At 35.6% G+C, this 12833-nt stretch overlaps 1 protein-coding gene across 1 annotated transcript in view; it reads right to left on the bottom strand.

Annotated features, from left to right (window-relative positions):
• Positions 1-12833, bottom strand: part of LOC127839645 (centrosome-associated protein 350-like) — a 121544-nt gene that overhangs the window by 98439 nt on the left and 10272 nt on the right. The window contains exons 3-4 of the mRNA XM_052368030.1: positions 9807-9850; positions 2702-2848 (exon numbers count right to left, since the gene is read on the bottom strand). Of these exons, the coding sequence (XP_052223990.1) occupies positions 2702-2848; positions 9807-9850 (191 nt within the window). The remainder of the gene's footprint in view (positions 1-2701; positions 2849-9806; positions 9851-12833) is intronic.

Here is a 12833-nt window from a genome sequence, read left to right as displayed (position 1 = left end):
TAAAATCATCATTTTCTTCACTTTTTTTTAAACAACCACTATCAGAATAGCAGACAGTTTGGATCAAGATCAGACGCCACGTTTTGTGGCTTCTGATCTTGATCCAAACTGTTTGCAAAAGCTTTTAACATTCGGTTCCAGCGCTATAAGGGCTAAGAAAATTGTGATGTATGCATGGACATAAATTATCATCCCAGATTAGCTACAAAAAAGATGTGTTTGTGAAACACTATGCCCCCCCATATATTCGACCTTTGACCTTGAAGGATGACCTTGACCTTTCTCAACTCAAAATGTGCAGCTACATGAGATACACATGCATGCCAAATGTATCAAGCTGCAATCTTCAATATTGCAAATGATATGGCCAATGTTTGACACAAACAGACCAACAAACAAACCAAACAAACAAACAGACAGGGCAAAAACAATATGTCCACCCGTATAGATGGGGGACATGAAAATAACATTAAAAGCGGAAAGTGTTCTTCCAGATAAGCCTGTGCAGACTGCACAGGCTAATTAATCTGTGACAATATTTTACACACATGCATTAGGCCTGGTGATCCCAGGGTATGGCTCCATTATAAATTCTATTCCGGGCACATACCCATGCCTGACAATTAGGGCCGGGCACCCATATACCCATGCCTGACAATTAGGGCCGGGCACATACCCATGCCTGACAATTAGGGCCGGGCACATACCCATGCCTGACAATTAGGGGCCGGCACCCATATACCCATGCCTGACAATTAGGGCCGGGCACATACCCATGCCTGACAATTAGGGCCGGGCACATACCCATGCCTGACAATTAGGGCGACATTAAAATTATCATTCTGCATTATTTGGTATTCAAAAGTTTGAGCAAATAATCCATATAAAAGACAATATACACCCATTGCATGGTTGTGCTCCACAAAAGTTTTATGAAGTCTTTATGAGCTCTCCATTATAATAAATTTGGATAGCACATATATAAAGAAACCAAAGAAAAGACAAACGCCCACTGGCTGTGGTCAAAAGCAGTGTCATAAAGAACTCGAGAGCTCTCCATTATAGTAAATTTGGATAACACCTCAAACAAATATTTTTCTTCTGTAATTAACACTGTCACTACAGTGACAACATTAAAGGCTTAAGAATGCCAAGTTGTAAATACAGGAACTTATGAAATGCATTTATAACATTGTTATTGATCATACTTACATGAAATGTTTTCACTTTTTTCCCCACTATTAAAAGAAAACGCTATTTATCTATGTCAAAACAACAACTTTTAAGCTTCACATAATAGATATAAAATCCACATGTATTATTTGTTACACTTGTAACAAATCACACAAACAAACACTGCGAAATAAATGTTGTGTTTTCAACGAACATTCCCTGAAGTACAAATGTCCCCCAAAAGTTTGGCTAGCACCTCTCCGAAACTGCATAGCAAAAACATAGTATTGGAAAATACTCTACTATAATTATAGTCTAAAGTTTTAAAACAAACGCAGTTTGAACAACAGTTCTCATTTCTACATTGTTGTATGTAGTTAGTAATCAGTCTGTAGATAATGCATTATGCTTCCATGGATCTGATATAGATAAAGAATGAAAGACCGCAATTTGGCTTTTGTCCGAAATCAGTTAACATAATAAAAGATATTGTTGAGCTAGGGCTGTTAGAAGGTATATCCAAAACATGCAATTAACACAATTTAGTTCAGTTCATGAATTCTTAAGTCATTTCAACATTGACATCTTTATTTTATGGATCACTTAAATAATCAAACAATTTTTCATTGTCCCTTAGCATATCTGATACAAAGCAGGACACAGTTCCACTTTAACAAAGTATATCAGTGAATTATAAAATGATACTAAAGAAATGTCATAATCAAACAAGAGTGGCATTTCTGTTGAGTTATTTGACCTTTTCAATTAATGAATTTAGTTCACTTCAATAAATATTATATATATTTCATAAAATAACCAACACTTCTACAAACAGGCAGCAATCAATAATAACCTGAACAAGGGTATCACTTTCATATATATATTTTAAAATAAGTGTTGTATGTGCAAAATACCACACATTCAAAAGAGTTTCTTAACCCTTTGCATGCTGGGAAATTTGTCGTATGCTAAAATGTCGTCTGCTGAATTTCTAAAATTAGCATTTTCTTCGATTTTTTTCAAAGAATATTATCAGAATAGGAAACAGTTTGGATCCTGATGAGACGCCACGTTCTGTGGCGTCTCATCTGGATCCAAACTGTTTGCAAAGGCCTTCAAAATTCGGTTCCCGCACTGAAAGGGTTAATCTCAACTTTGAGACTAAGTATTGGAAAATATTTTCAAAATATGGGCCGTGCTGTGAGGAAAAGGGGTTTAAACATGTGCATTAAGTCCCCAAAAACTTGATTTATGTTAAGAAGAGACTTTCTTGAAACGAAAAATATCATAAAAAAGGAAAGTCAAGTGGTAGACATTTTGGGAGACATTAGTACTAAGCAAATAAATAAAAAGGCCAAGAATAAGAAAACCGCTTACCAAGCATGACTTACTCAAAAAGGGCATTGGTGGCAAATATTGAAAATAAAAAAATACTTATAGTTGAAAATAAAATAAATATTTATAGAAATATAGAAACAAAAAAAGCCCTGTCCAAAAATTAGAAAAACTCTTAACAATCATGACTTACTGCTGAAGGGTATTGCTCGCTAACATTGAAGGTTGTGTTCATGTCTGATGGGCCATAGTCAGTAATGCTGGTCTCCCCTGTCTGGTTCAGCATCGAGGGCACGTGATATCGCTCCACCTCATCCAGGCGATGTTCGATCTTACGTAACTGAAATAGCGCCATTTCTTATGTAACTGAAACGCACCAGATCGAACGTAACTAAAATAGCCCCAGATCATACGCAACTGAAATAGCCCCAGATCATATGTAACTGAAATAGCCCCAGATCATACGTAACTGAAATAGCCCCAGATCATACGTAACTGAAACAGCGCCAGATCTAACGTAACTTAAATAGCGCCAAATCTAATGTAACAGAAATAACCCCAGATCGTGCATAAATGAAACGGTTCCAGATCTTAAGTAACTGAAATAGCGCCAGATCTAAGGCCAGGTAACTGAAATAGCGCCAGATCTAACGTAATTAAAATAGCCTCAGATCGGACATAAGATCTATCTTATTACTGAAATAGCGCTAATCTAACGTAACTGAACAGTTGCCAGATCTTACATGACTGAAATAGCGCAAGATCTATCATAACTGAAATAGCGCAAGATCTAATGTAACTGAAATAGCACAAGATCTAACGTAACTGAAATAGTGCAAGTTCTAACGTAACTGAAATAGCGCAAGTTCTAGCGTAACTGAAATAGCGCCAGATCTTACATAATTGAAACAGCACCAGATCTCTAACTTGTGGCCAGGCAGGAATGGACCTGAGGGCTAGCAAAATCCAACACCCTGGAATTAATCACAAACCAATCGCACGTGTAAAATGATTTAAATCAAACTAGACAGAGCCTTCACAAGACCAGTTCTGTACATTAATTTTGAGTTTTTTCAAGAAGTCATAAATAAAGCTGTCTCCAAGGATACAAACACACTGCTTTTTCTCACCATTTTGGGAATAATAAGTCATTACGTATGAAATTGAGAATTTTAATGGCAATTTACTTCAAATTGGAAAGAAGTATTATTTCTATACTTATAACTTTTGATAACTGTTGATAAAACTTATACATAATGGAAAATACTAAACATAAAGATATCAGTTAAATGGTTATAACAACTTCAAACAATTGAATGGTTAAAATATAAACGTTTTTAGGGACTGGATATGGGGGAAAAAAAACTTTTTGCCATTTGGAATATGACAGAATAAGTTATAAAATCAGCCAGGAACGCCCTGATTTAATGAATTGTTCATGATTTCAGTGGATAAATGCAAAAATATCATGGGACTGAATGATTAACAAGAGCACCGCCTTGCGGGTGCAGACCGCTCATCTATTTTCTTTTTAAAGGTGAAGGGACTCTCATTTTCAATCACAAAGGAGGGAGGAGTGGAGTGAAGAGGGGTGTATAGTGTGGGGTTGTGGACATTTATTACATTATCTTCCAAAAAAGCGAAAAAAAAAAAAAATAATAAAAAAATCGGGGGGGGGGGGGGGGGGGGGGGGGGTATAGTGTGAGGGTGTGGTGATAATTTGTGAGATGATCTTAAAAAAAAAAAAAAAAAAAAAAAAAAAATCAAAAAAAAAATTTGGGGGGGGGTGGGGTGGGGGGTGGGGTGGGGGTATAGTGTGAGGGTGTGGTGGTCATTTGTGAGATGATCTTATAAAAAAAAAAAAAAAAAAAAAAAAAAAATAGGGGGGGGGGGGGGGGGGGGAGGGGGGGGAGGGCACGGGGGATGGTTTGGGTGAAGTCTATTGTGGTATGTCAGGTAAGAGTAGTTTCATCAAAGTATCAATCAAATCTAATCATAAATAAAGAAGTTATGGCAATTTTAGCAAAATTTAATAATTTGACCTTGAGAGTCAAGGTCATTCAAAGGTCAAAGTAAAATTCAAGTTGCCAGGTACAGTAACCTCATGATAGCATGTAAGTATTTGAAGCTTGAAAGCAATAGCCTTGATACTTCGAGTGGATCGAAACACAAAATTTAACCATATATTAAAAGTTACTAAGTCAAAAAAGGGCCATAATTCCGTAACAATGACAACCAGAGTTATGCAACTTGTCCTTTTACTGTACCCTTATGATAGTTTGTGAGTGTTCCAAGTATGAAAGCAATATCTATGATACTTTAGGGGTAAAGTGACCAAAACATAAATCTTAACCAAATTTTCAATTTTCTAAGTATAAAGGGCCCATAATTCCGTCCAAATGCCAGTCAGAGTTACATAACTTTGCCTGCACCGTCCCCTTATGATAGTTCATAAATCTTGCAAGTATGAAAGCAATAGCTTTGATACTGTAGGAATAAAGTGGACCTAAACACAAAACTTAATCAAATTTTCAATTTTCTAAGTATAAAAAGGGCACATAATTCTGTCAAAATGCCAGTCAGAGTTACATTACTTTGCCTGCACAGTCCCCTTATGATAGTTAGTAAGTGTTGCAAGTATGAAAGCAATAGCTTTGATGCTTAAGGAATAAAATGGACCTAAACACAAAACTTAACCAAAATTGTCAATTTTCTAAGTATAAAAAGGGCACATAATTCTGTCAAAATGCATGCCAGAGTTATCTAACTTTGCCTGCCCAGTCCCCTCATGATAGTAAGTAAGTGTACCAAGTTTGAATGCAATAGCATTGATACTTACTGAGAAAAGTGGAACTAAACGCAAAACTTAACCAAAATTTTCAATTTTTTAAGTATAAAAAGGGCACATAATTCTGTCAAAATGCACGCCAGAGTTATCTAACTTTGCCTGCCTAGTCCCCTCATGATAGTAAGTAAGTGTACCAAGTTTGAATGCAATAGCATTGATACTTTGTGAGAAAAGTGGACCTAAACGCAAAACTTAACCGGACGCCGACGCCAACGCCAACGCCAACGCCGACGCCGACGCCGACGCCGACGCCAAGGTGATGACAATAGCTCATAATTTTTTTTCAAAAAATAGATGAGCTAAAAATGATATTCATTTAATTTTGTAGTTTTATTCACTTAAGGACAAATTGCTATTGTATTTAACAAATGTATACAACTGGTTTTCGAAGAAGCAATACAAAGTTATCATATTATTTCTAGCAGAAATCTTTTCTATGATGCACATTTGCAAGTTGAAGTCTCCAAGAAATGACCAGATCAAGTAACAGCAAAACATGTATCAATTGTATAGCAATTCAATTTATATCCAATCAACTCAATCCAATGCATTAAACGCCACAATAATAACATAATAGGAAGATTTATTACTGATCACTGATCATGGGCAAGAAATCAGCAGCAGTTAACAATACAATGTGGTACTGAAACATTGAATCATTGCTATCGATCCCATGCCATTTTGACCTTACCATTCTTTATCCCCATACACCTGCTGTCCTATCAATTATTTGCTGTACTTACATTGCCAAGTGATTGAAGACAAACCTAAGAGATATCTCAATTAAAAACTCTAGTGTTTTTTTTAACACATTCCCAACGTCTTAGTGGATTTAGATACATTCTGAATGCTTTAATAAGTAATACATTGAATATTTTGTTTCATTAGCCAGTTGCTATTTAAAGTATGAAAACAAGGGACAAAATTGTCACAAAACCAGGTTTTCATTGTGAAAAAAAATCTGATAAAGGGAGACAACTCAAACTGAAATTTTGAAATGAAAAAAGAAAATAAACCCCCTTTGTAAGTTTGTTTTAAAATAAATATATTTTTAGTCATGGCGACCTTGACATTGGAGATATGCACATGAATTTATTTTTTTTGACCTTTGACAATGAAAGATGACCTTGACCTTTCACCACTAAAAATGTGCAGCTTCATAAGATACACATGCATGGCAAATATCAAGTTGCTATCTTCAATATTGCAAAAGTTATGAGCAACGTTTAAGTTTTCGGACGGACACACGGACGGACGGTCAAAATTTGTGTGCGTATGGAAAGGCGTTGTCCATATACACATGCATACCAAATATGAAGGTTATATCTCAAGGGACATAGAAGTTAAGAGCATTTTTCGAAACCTAAACGCAGATTTTGAAACCTAAACGCAGACCCCTACTTCAAGGTCAAGGTCACAGGGGTCAAAATTGTTGTGCGTATGGAAAGGCCTTGTCCATATACACATGCATACCAAATATGAAGGTTATATCTCAAGGGACATTTATGGCCATTTTTGACCTTTGAACTCAAAGTGTGACCTTGACCTTGGAGATAATGACGTAATTATTTCACGCGACACACTGTCCAATGATGGTGAACAAATGTGCCAAATGATTTTAAAATCTGACAATGAACGACATAGTTATGGCTCGGACAAGCTCATTTATGGCCATTTTTGACCTTTGAACTCAAAGTGTGACCTTGACCTTGGAGATATCGACGTAATTATTTCGCGCGACACACCGTCCAATGATGGTGAACAAATGTGCCAAATGATTTTAAGATCTGACAATGAACGACATAGTTATGGCCCGGACAAGCTTGTTCCGCCAGCCCGCCAGCCAGCCCGCCAGCCAGCCAGCCAGCCCGCCCGCATTCGCCAATCTAATAACCAGTTTTTTCCTTCGGAAAACCTGGTTAACAAATCAAACTTCCTCATTGTATTAATCAACTCTTTTACACATTTTTTACAAGTTTTTGGTGTGTAAAAATGAAATGATTTGATGGTACCCACCCTTGTTTGTGACACGCCATTTTGTTATTTTAGTACATTATGACCTCATAATATCAACTATAATAAGCATAAAATAACACAAATTCACCAAAACTGGAGTTGATCATATGTAAGGTTTTCCTGGCCAAACAGGTTTTTGATAAAACCATCAGAGCTCCAGATAAGGGTCGTATTTTCGTAATTAAGAATTATTTTCAAGTCCGTTACGTATTTATTTTAAAATCTTGTCGTACCATTAAGAATTACAAAATCAAGTTACGAATATTATTTTTACATCGGTTCGTATCGATTTTTATTGAGTTCTTTTCGCGTATTAAAGATCTTTGTGGTGCTTATATAGAATGGTTATCGGGTTTGTTTTACAAAGCGCATTTTTTCCAATAAAAGCGGCGTAGTAACAGTCTATCTGTCAAAACACAATGGCGGCACCCAGAGAGCGTCCTAAAAAACTGCTAAGCGTCCAAAAACACACTTTTAACATATTGTGCGCAAAGTGAGCCGAAGTTAAATGTTGAGAAAGACATTATAGAAAAGATCTTAAACGATGTTGTATGTTCAGTTGCCGACACAGACGGAAAAGCTAAACAAAAACGCGACACGACGGGTCCAAACTTAAACACAAAAAACAAACATTGAACGAGTGGAAGGGACAAGTCCCGTGGCTAATCGTTGAAAAGATTGAAGGGAAGACCCGTTTTAATTGTGAAATATGTAAACAAATTCATCTAAGGCATGCAATCTAAGCACAGTTTGGGCATATGAAGGTATTTGAAAAATAAAATTGTATAATACTGAAAAGACACTGTTGAACTCGTATAAATAAAGTTGCTAGTTTAGTATTTTGATTTTTTTGCATGAAAATAACCATTATTATTTATTTTTAGGTCATTTAAAAAAAAAAAAGAATTATTTTCCAAAACTTTGTAGTAACGTTAAGAATAAAATTTCAGAGTTAAGAATTCTTTTTGAAAATCTGGTAGTAATTTAAGAATTTCACAAAACCTTATCTGGAGCTCTGAAACCATCCACCAAAATGTAGTTTAAATGGCTTGAGACTTATTTGGCACTATTTAACTGAATTTGGTTATGGAACTTCTTTAACAACCAGTGTACTTATATATAAAGGGATTTATATATAGTATGATACTATAAGAGTTATAGTAAGCACATAGGAAATACAATACCCCTGATATTAACACCACACGTGTCACAGAGAAACACAATGGGAGGTACTCAATATTGGCAAACATGAGTGACCCAGATGTATGAACAAAACAAACAAATTAACCCTTTCCCACATAAGAAGCAATGTGAATATGCCTTTGTGCAAACAGCATCAAACCAGAACAGCCTGCAAGAAACTCGCAGACTGTTCAGGTTTAATGCTGTTTGCTGCTCATCTGAGTATCTAAGGATTGTAAATGAAGTCTATCAAACTTATGAATCTAGTAAGAAAGGTCTTAAATGAAATAAAACTTTTAAAGGGACTACAATACTTATATACAGTACAGCCAACACGGCACAAACATAATCCGCGGCTACGCCACAGCCAGAAATTTAGTACGCGGCGGCCGTGTCGAGTGTTCACGCGGCGTATTGCAGAGGCACTAGGCACCGATCCACGCAACGACGCGGAGTCTGTTTTAACCTCGGGTACTTTAGCGGAGTAAATCCGACGCATACGTACACGGGCGGATTGAGTGAAAAGATATACACCTACATGTACATTTGTGTAGCAAAGAAACCTAGATTTACGCTACTTTCATATTTATTATTTTCACGTTTTGTAATGTTTCGTTCGATTCTGAAATGAGCTTTATTAAATTTGTAATCCGAAACACGCTTTCGAATTTTAATGCAGACATGTACAACGTCGCATGGAAAGTTTGGGTGTATTTTGTGTTGTAAAAAAACATGTACATCACGTCAGGCGATTTATGCGTGTTCAGTGGAAAAAAAACGCCCCGATTGGACCTTATTTCATCACATCTTTAAATAGTAACAAATGTCAATAATGCGGCGTCTCATCTGGGTCTGCGCTGTTTGCTTAAATGAATTTCTTTATGGAATATTCTAAATATAGGAATAAATATACTTGACACCCCTAATTTTGGAAATAAATTGATCCAATTTAGAAGGATGGGAGAGTCCACTGGGCATAAATGGGTTAATTTATTCAATTTTTAAAGGCTTCATTTCAAACCCTTACATACTGATGAGCAGCAACCAACATAAAACCTGAACAGTTTGCGGGTTACTCTCAGGCTGTTCTGGTTTTATGTTGTTTGCACATAGCAATTCATAGCTTCTGAATGGGAAAGGGTTAAGTGGGGCTTGTAACAACTGTTTTATCTTAAGTTAATACTTTAAGAGTTCAGGTTTGCTTGTTCAAAGTGCTAGTTTCAGTATAGCCAGCATGAAGCAGAAAACTCACCTCTGATTTTGCCTTTCCAACAGTTTCCCATGCTTTATTTAGATCTGAAACAGAACCAAAACATTAATTTATGAAGTGTCATTCATAAATGAATGACTGAAAACAAAAGTTAACATTTTGTGTCAAGTGTGTATCTCTTAGCTATAAAGACTGAGAAACACATTTTGACCCAGTTGTTCGAAATTGTAAGCTTTTGTTAAAGTTACAATACCAATAACCAAACTATATTATACTGACAAAAAAGACGAATTCACTGCAATTTTGAAATTGAGTGTTATATGTACTCATGTCTACCCTAAGTTAAACTTGGCCAATTTTTGTTAACCCTTAAAGCGCTGGAGCTGAATTTTAAAGGCCTTTGCAAACAGTTTGGATCCAGATGAGACGCCACAGAACGTGGCGTCTCATCAGGATCCAAACTGTTTGCTATTCTGATAGTATTCTTTGAAAAAAAATGAAGAAAATGCTTATTTTAGAAATTCAGCAGACGACATTTTAGCAGAAGACAAATTACCCAGCATGCAAAGGGTTAATAAATAGCACTTGCCAACATCTGTTTTTCTCTGCATGAACTTTACACTGTTTGCATACATCTAAATTTCATGGGGCTGTTTCATTTGTTGAGCACATAACTATATCCATTTGTATCTGTATAGTTACTAGACATATGAAGCTAAAAATTGGTACATCATCATAAGAAGAATGCTTCTGTATGACAGTGCTGTGGAATTTTTTAGAATTGCATGTAAGATTTTATTTATACTGAAACTTTAGCTTAACCAGAATTTTATGTGAAGTAAGGAGACACATTTCCATTTCTTTGCGATGAAGGCTAAATTCTGCATAGTCAATAAATTACACGCAATTCTTACTAGGTATGTTTTTCAGAAATGATTTAAGTCATTCTGTATTAAATGCAAATATCCATCATTGGAATTGCCTGTTGCAAATCTCTCGCACATAAATTCTGGTACCAAAATTGTTTGCACTGTCAATAATTGATATCTGTGATGAAGTCACACATAAACCAGTCTTTAAAAGATGTCATGACTTTGCAGCCATTGTTGTTGCATTTGTTCTTTCACTTTCCACTGTTCCATGGCTGCATGACGGGTAGGTTTAATTTTCATCATAAACTTTAAATACAGTATTATGCATATCGATGATCTCACCCATCAAGTGCTCAGTGGTATAACATGTACATTTTTGCCGTTGATTTTTAGTATTTGTTCAACATGCACATAAAAATACAAGCGCAGAATTTATTGATCTTTTCAATCTTAAATTGGTTATGCACAAACCTTCAGACATTATGCATTCACACTGTACATACATACAATACTGTTTTATACAAGAAACCGTCAGAGACGGGTGATGCTCCCCAGAGGTTTCTTGGTCACAATATTGCACTATATATTCCGATAAAAGGAAACGTCTTGAGGGCACAGTAGTCGAGGGGACAATAATTTTTTTATAGAAAATTTCAAAAAGCCATAACTCTGTGAAAAATCATCCGACCAGAACCTGCTGATAATATGCACATCTCCTCTTGGTAGTGAAGCTTCCCATAAAGTTTCATTGAATTCCGGTCATTAGTTGCTGCGAAATAGCCAAGACAAAAATTGTGCACGGATGGACACACGGACAGACGAAGCGGCAACTATATGCTCCCCCAAAAATAAATTTTAAGGGAGCATAATGAATAAAATTACAGTAGGCGTATCCTTTGATACATAATGTAATATTACAATAGAGAACATTCAGCTTTTCCAAATTTTCCTTTTGTGAACTTTTTTTGCTGGTCGAGCGACTTGGTAAAAAGACAATTTTTTAAATAATTGTCATAGATTCATAAAAGAATGTACGTATAATGTCTAAACAAGCAAAATAGCACCACATGCAGAAGAAACATGTAAAAATATTGGTTGATTAATGAATGATAATCATTCAAAATAAATCATTTATTTCATACAATAATACGTCATGCTTTTCCTTTATTATTTGAAAAATTTGTTGAGTAAGAGTTACATACTAAGGGTTTAACGTTTGACAATTAATTAACCAAGCCTGCCTGCTTTTGCTCCCAAAGGTCCTGGATTCGTATCCCACAGAAGGCAATATTTTTAATTCAACTTTTTTTCTTGCTCTTACAAATAAGTTAAGACGAAGCATTATATTTAAAGAAAAATTTAATGACATTTTTCAACAAGAGATGTGTTTGTCAGAAACACAATGCCCCCTATTGCTCTGCATTGAAGCCACTCAAAATGTGCAGCTCCATGAGATACACATGCATGCCAAATATCAAGTTGCTATCTTCAATATTTAAAAAGTTATGACCAAACTTAAACGAAGGTTAACGTTTTAGGAACTAAAAATACAATGATATTTGACCTTTGACCTTGAAGGATGACCTTGACCTTGACTTTTCACCACTCAAAATGTGCAGCTCCATGAGATACACATGCATGCCAAATATGAAGTTGCTATCTTCAATATTGCAAAAGTTATAAAAGTTTAACCAAGGTTAAAGTTTTGTGACACACACATACAATGACAGACGGACAGACGGGCGGGCGGGCTTTCGGGCAGACAGACAGACAGGCCAAAACCAATATACCCCCGATCTTTCGATCTTGGGGCATAAAAATACAATAATCTGTGAACAAGTCCCTTTAACTATCAAATATGTCAGGATAACATGATGGGCTCATTGAAAATATAACAGGATTTAATGTCTACAATTATAAGCATAATTGAAATAAAGACTCATTTAAATGCACCTTTAATCCGTGGGGATATCACAATACATGCTTCTCTAGTATTTACATAATTTAATTCAATTGGAAAATCAATGCAATCAGCTTCAAATAAATCATTCATTTAACATGCTATTCATTTTCATGTTTTTTTTGTAAACAGATCAGCAGTTTGAATAAATAAATAATAAATAAATGCTGATTCCATGAATGATGAATGGGGTGCATTCAGATAATAAGAGCGATGGATCATATTGCACATATTTTG

The sequence above is a fragment of the Dreissena polymorpha genome, chromosome 7, assembly GCF_020536995.1.
Source record: "Dreissena polymorpha isolate Duluth1 chromosome 7, UMN_Dpol_1.0, whole genome shotgun sequence".
In the NCBI taxonomy this organism is placed as follows: Eukaryota; Metazoa; Mollusca; class Bivalvia; order Myida; family Dreissenidae; genus Dreissena; species Dreissena polymorpha.
Note: the sequence above shows the minus strand (reverse complement) of the source record. Positions and strands in the feature narration are given on the sequence as shown.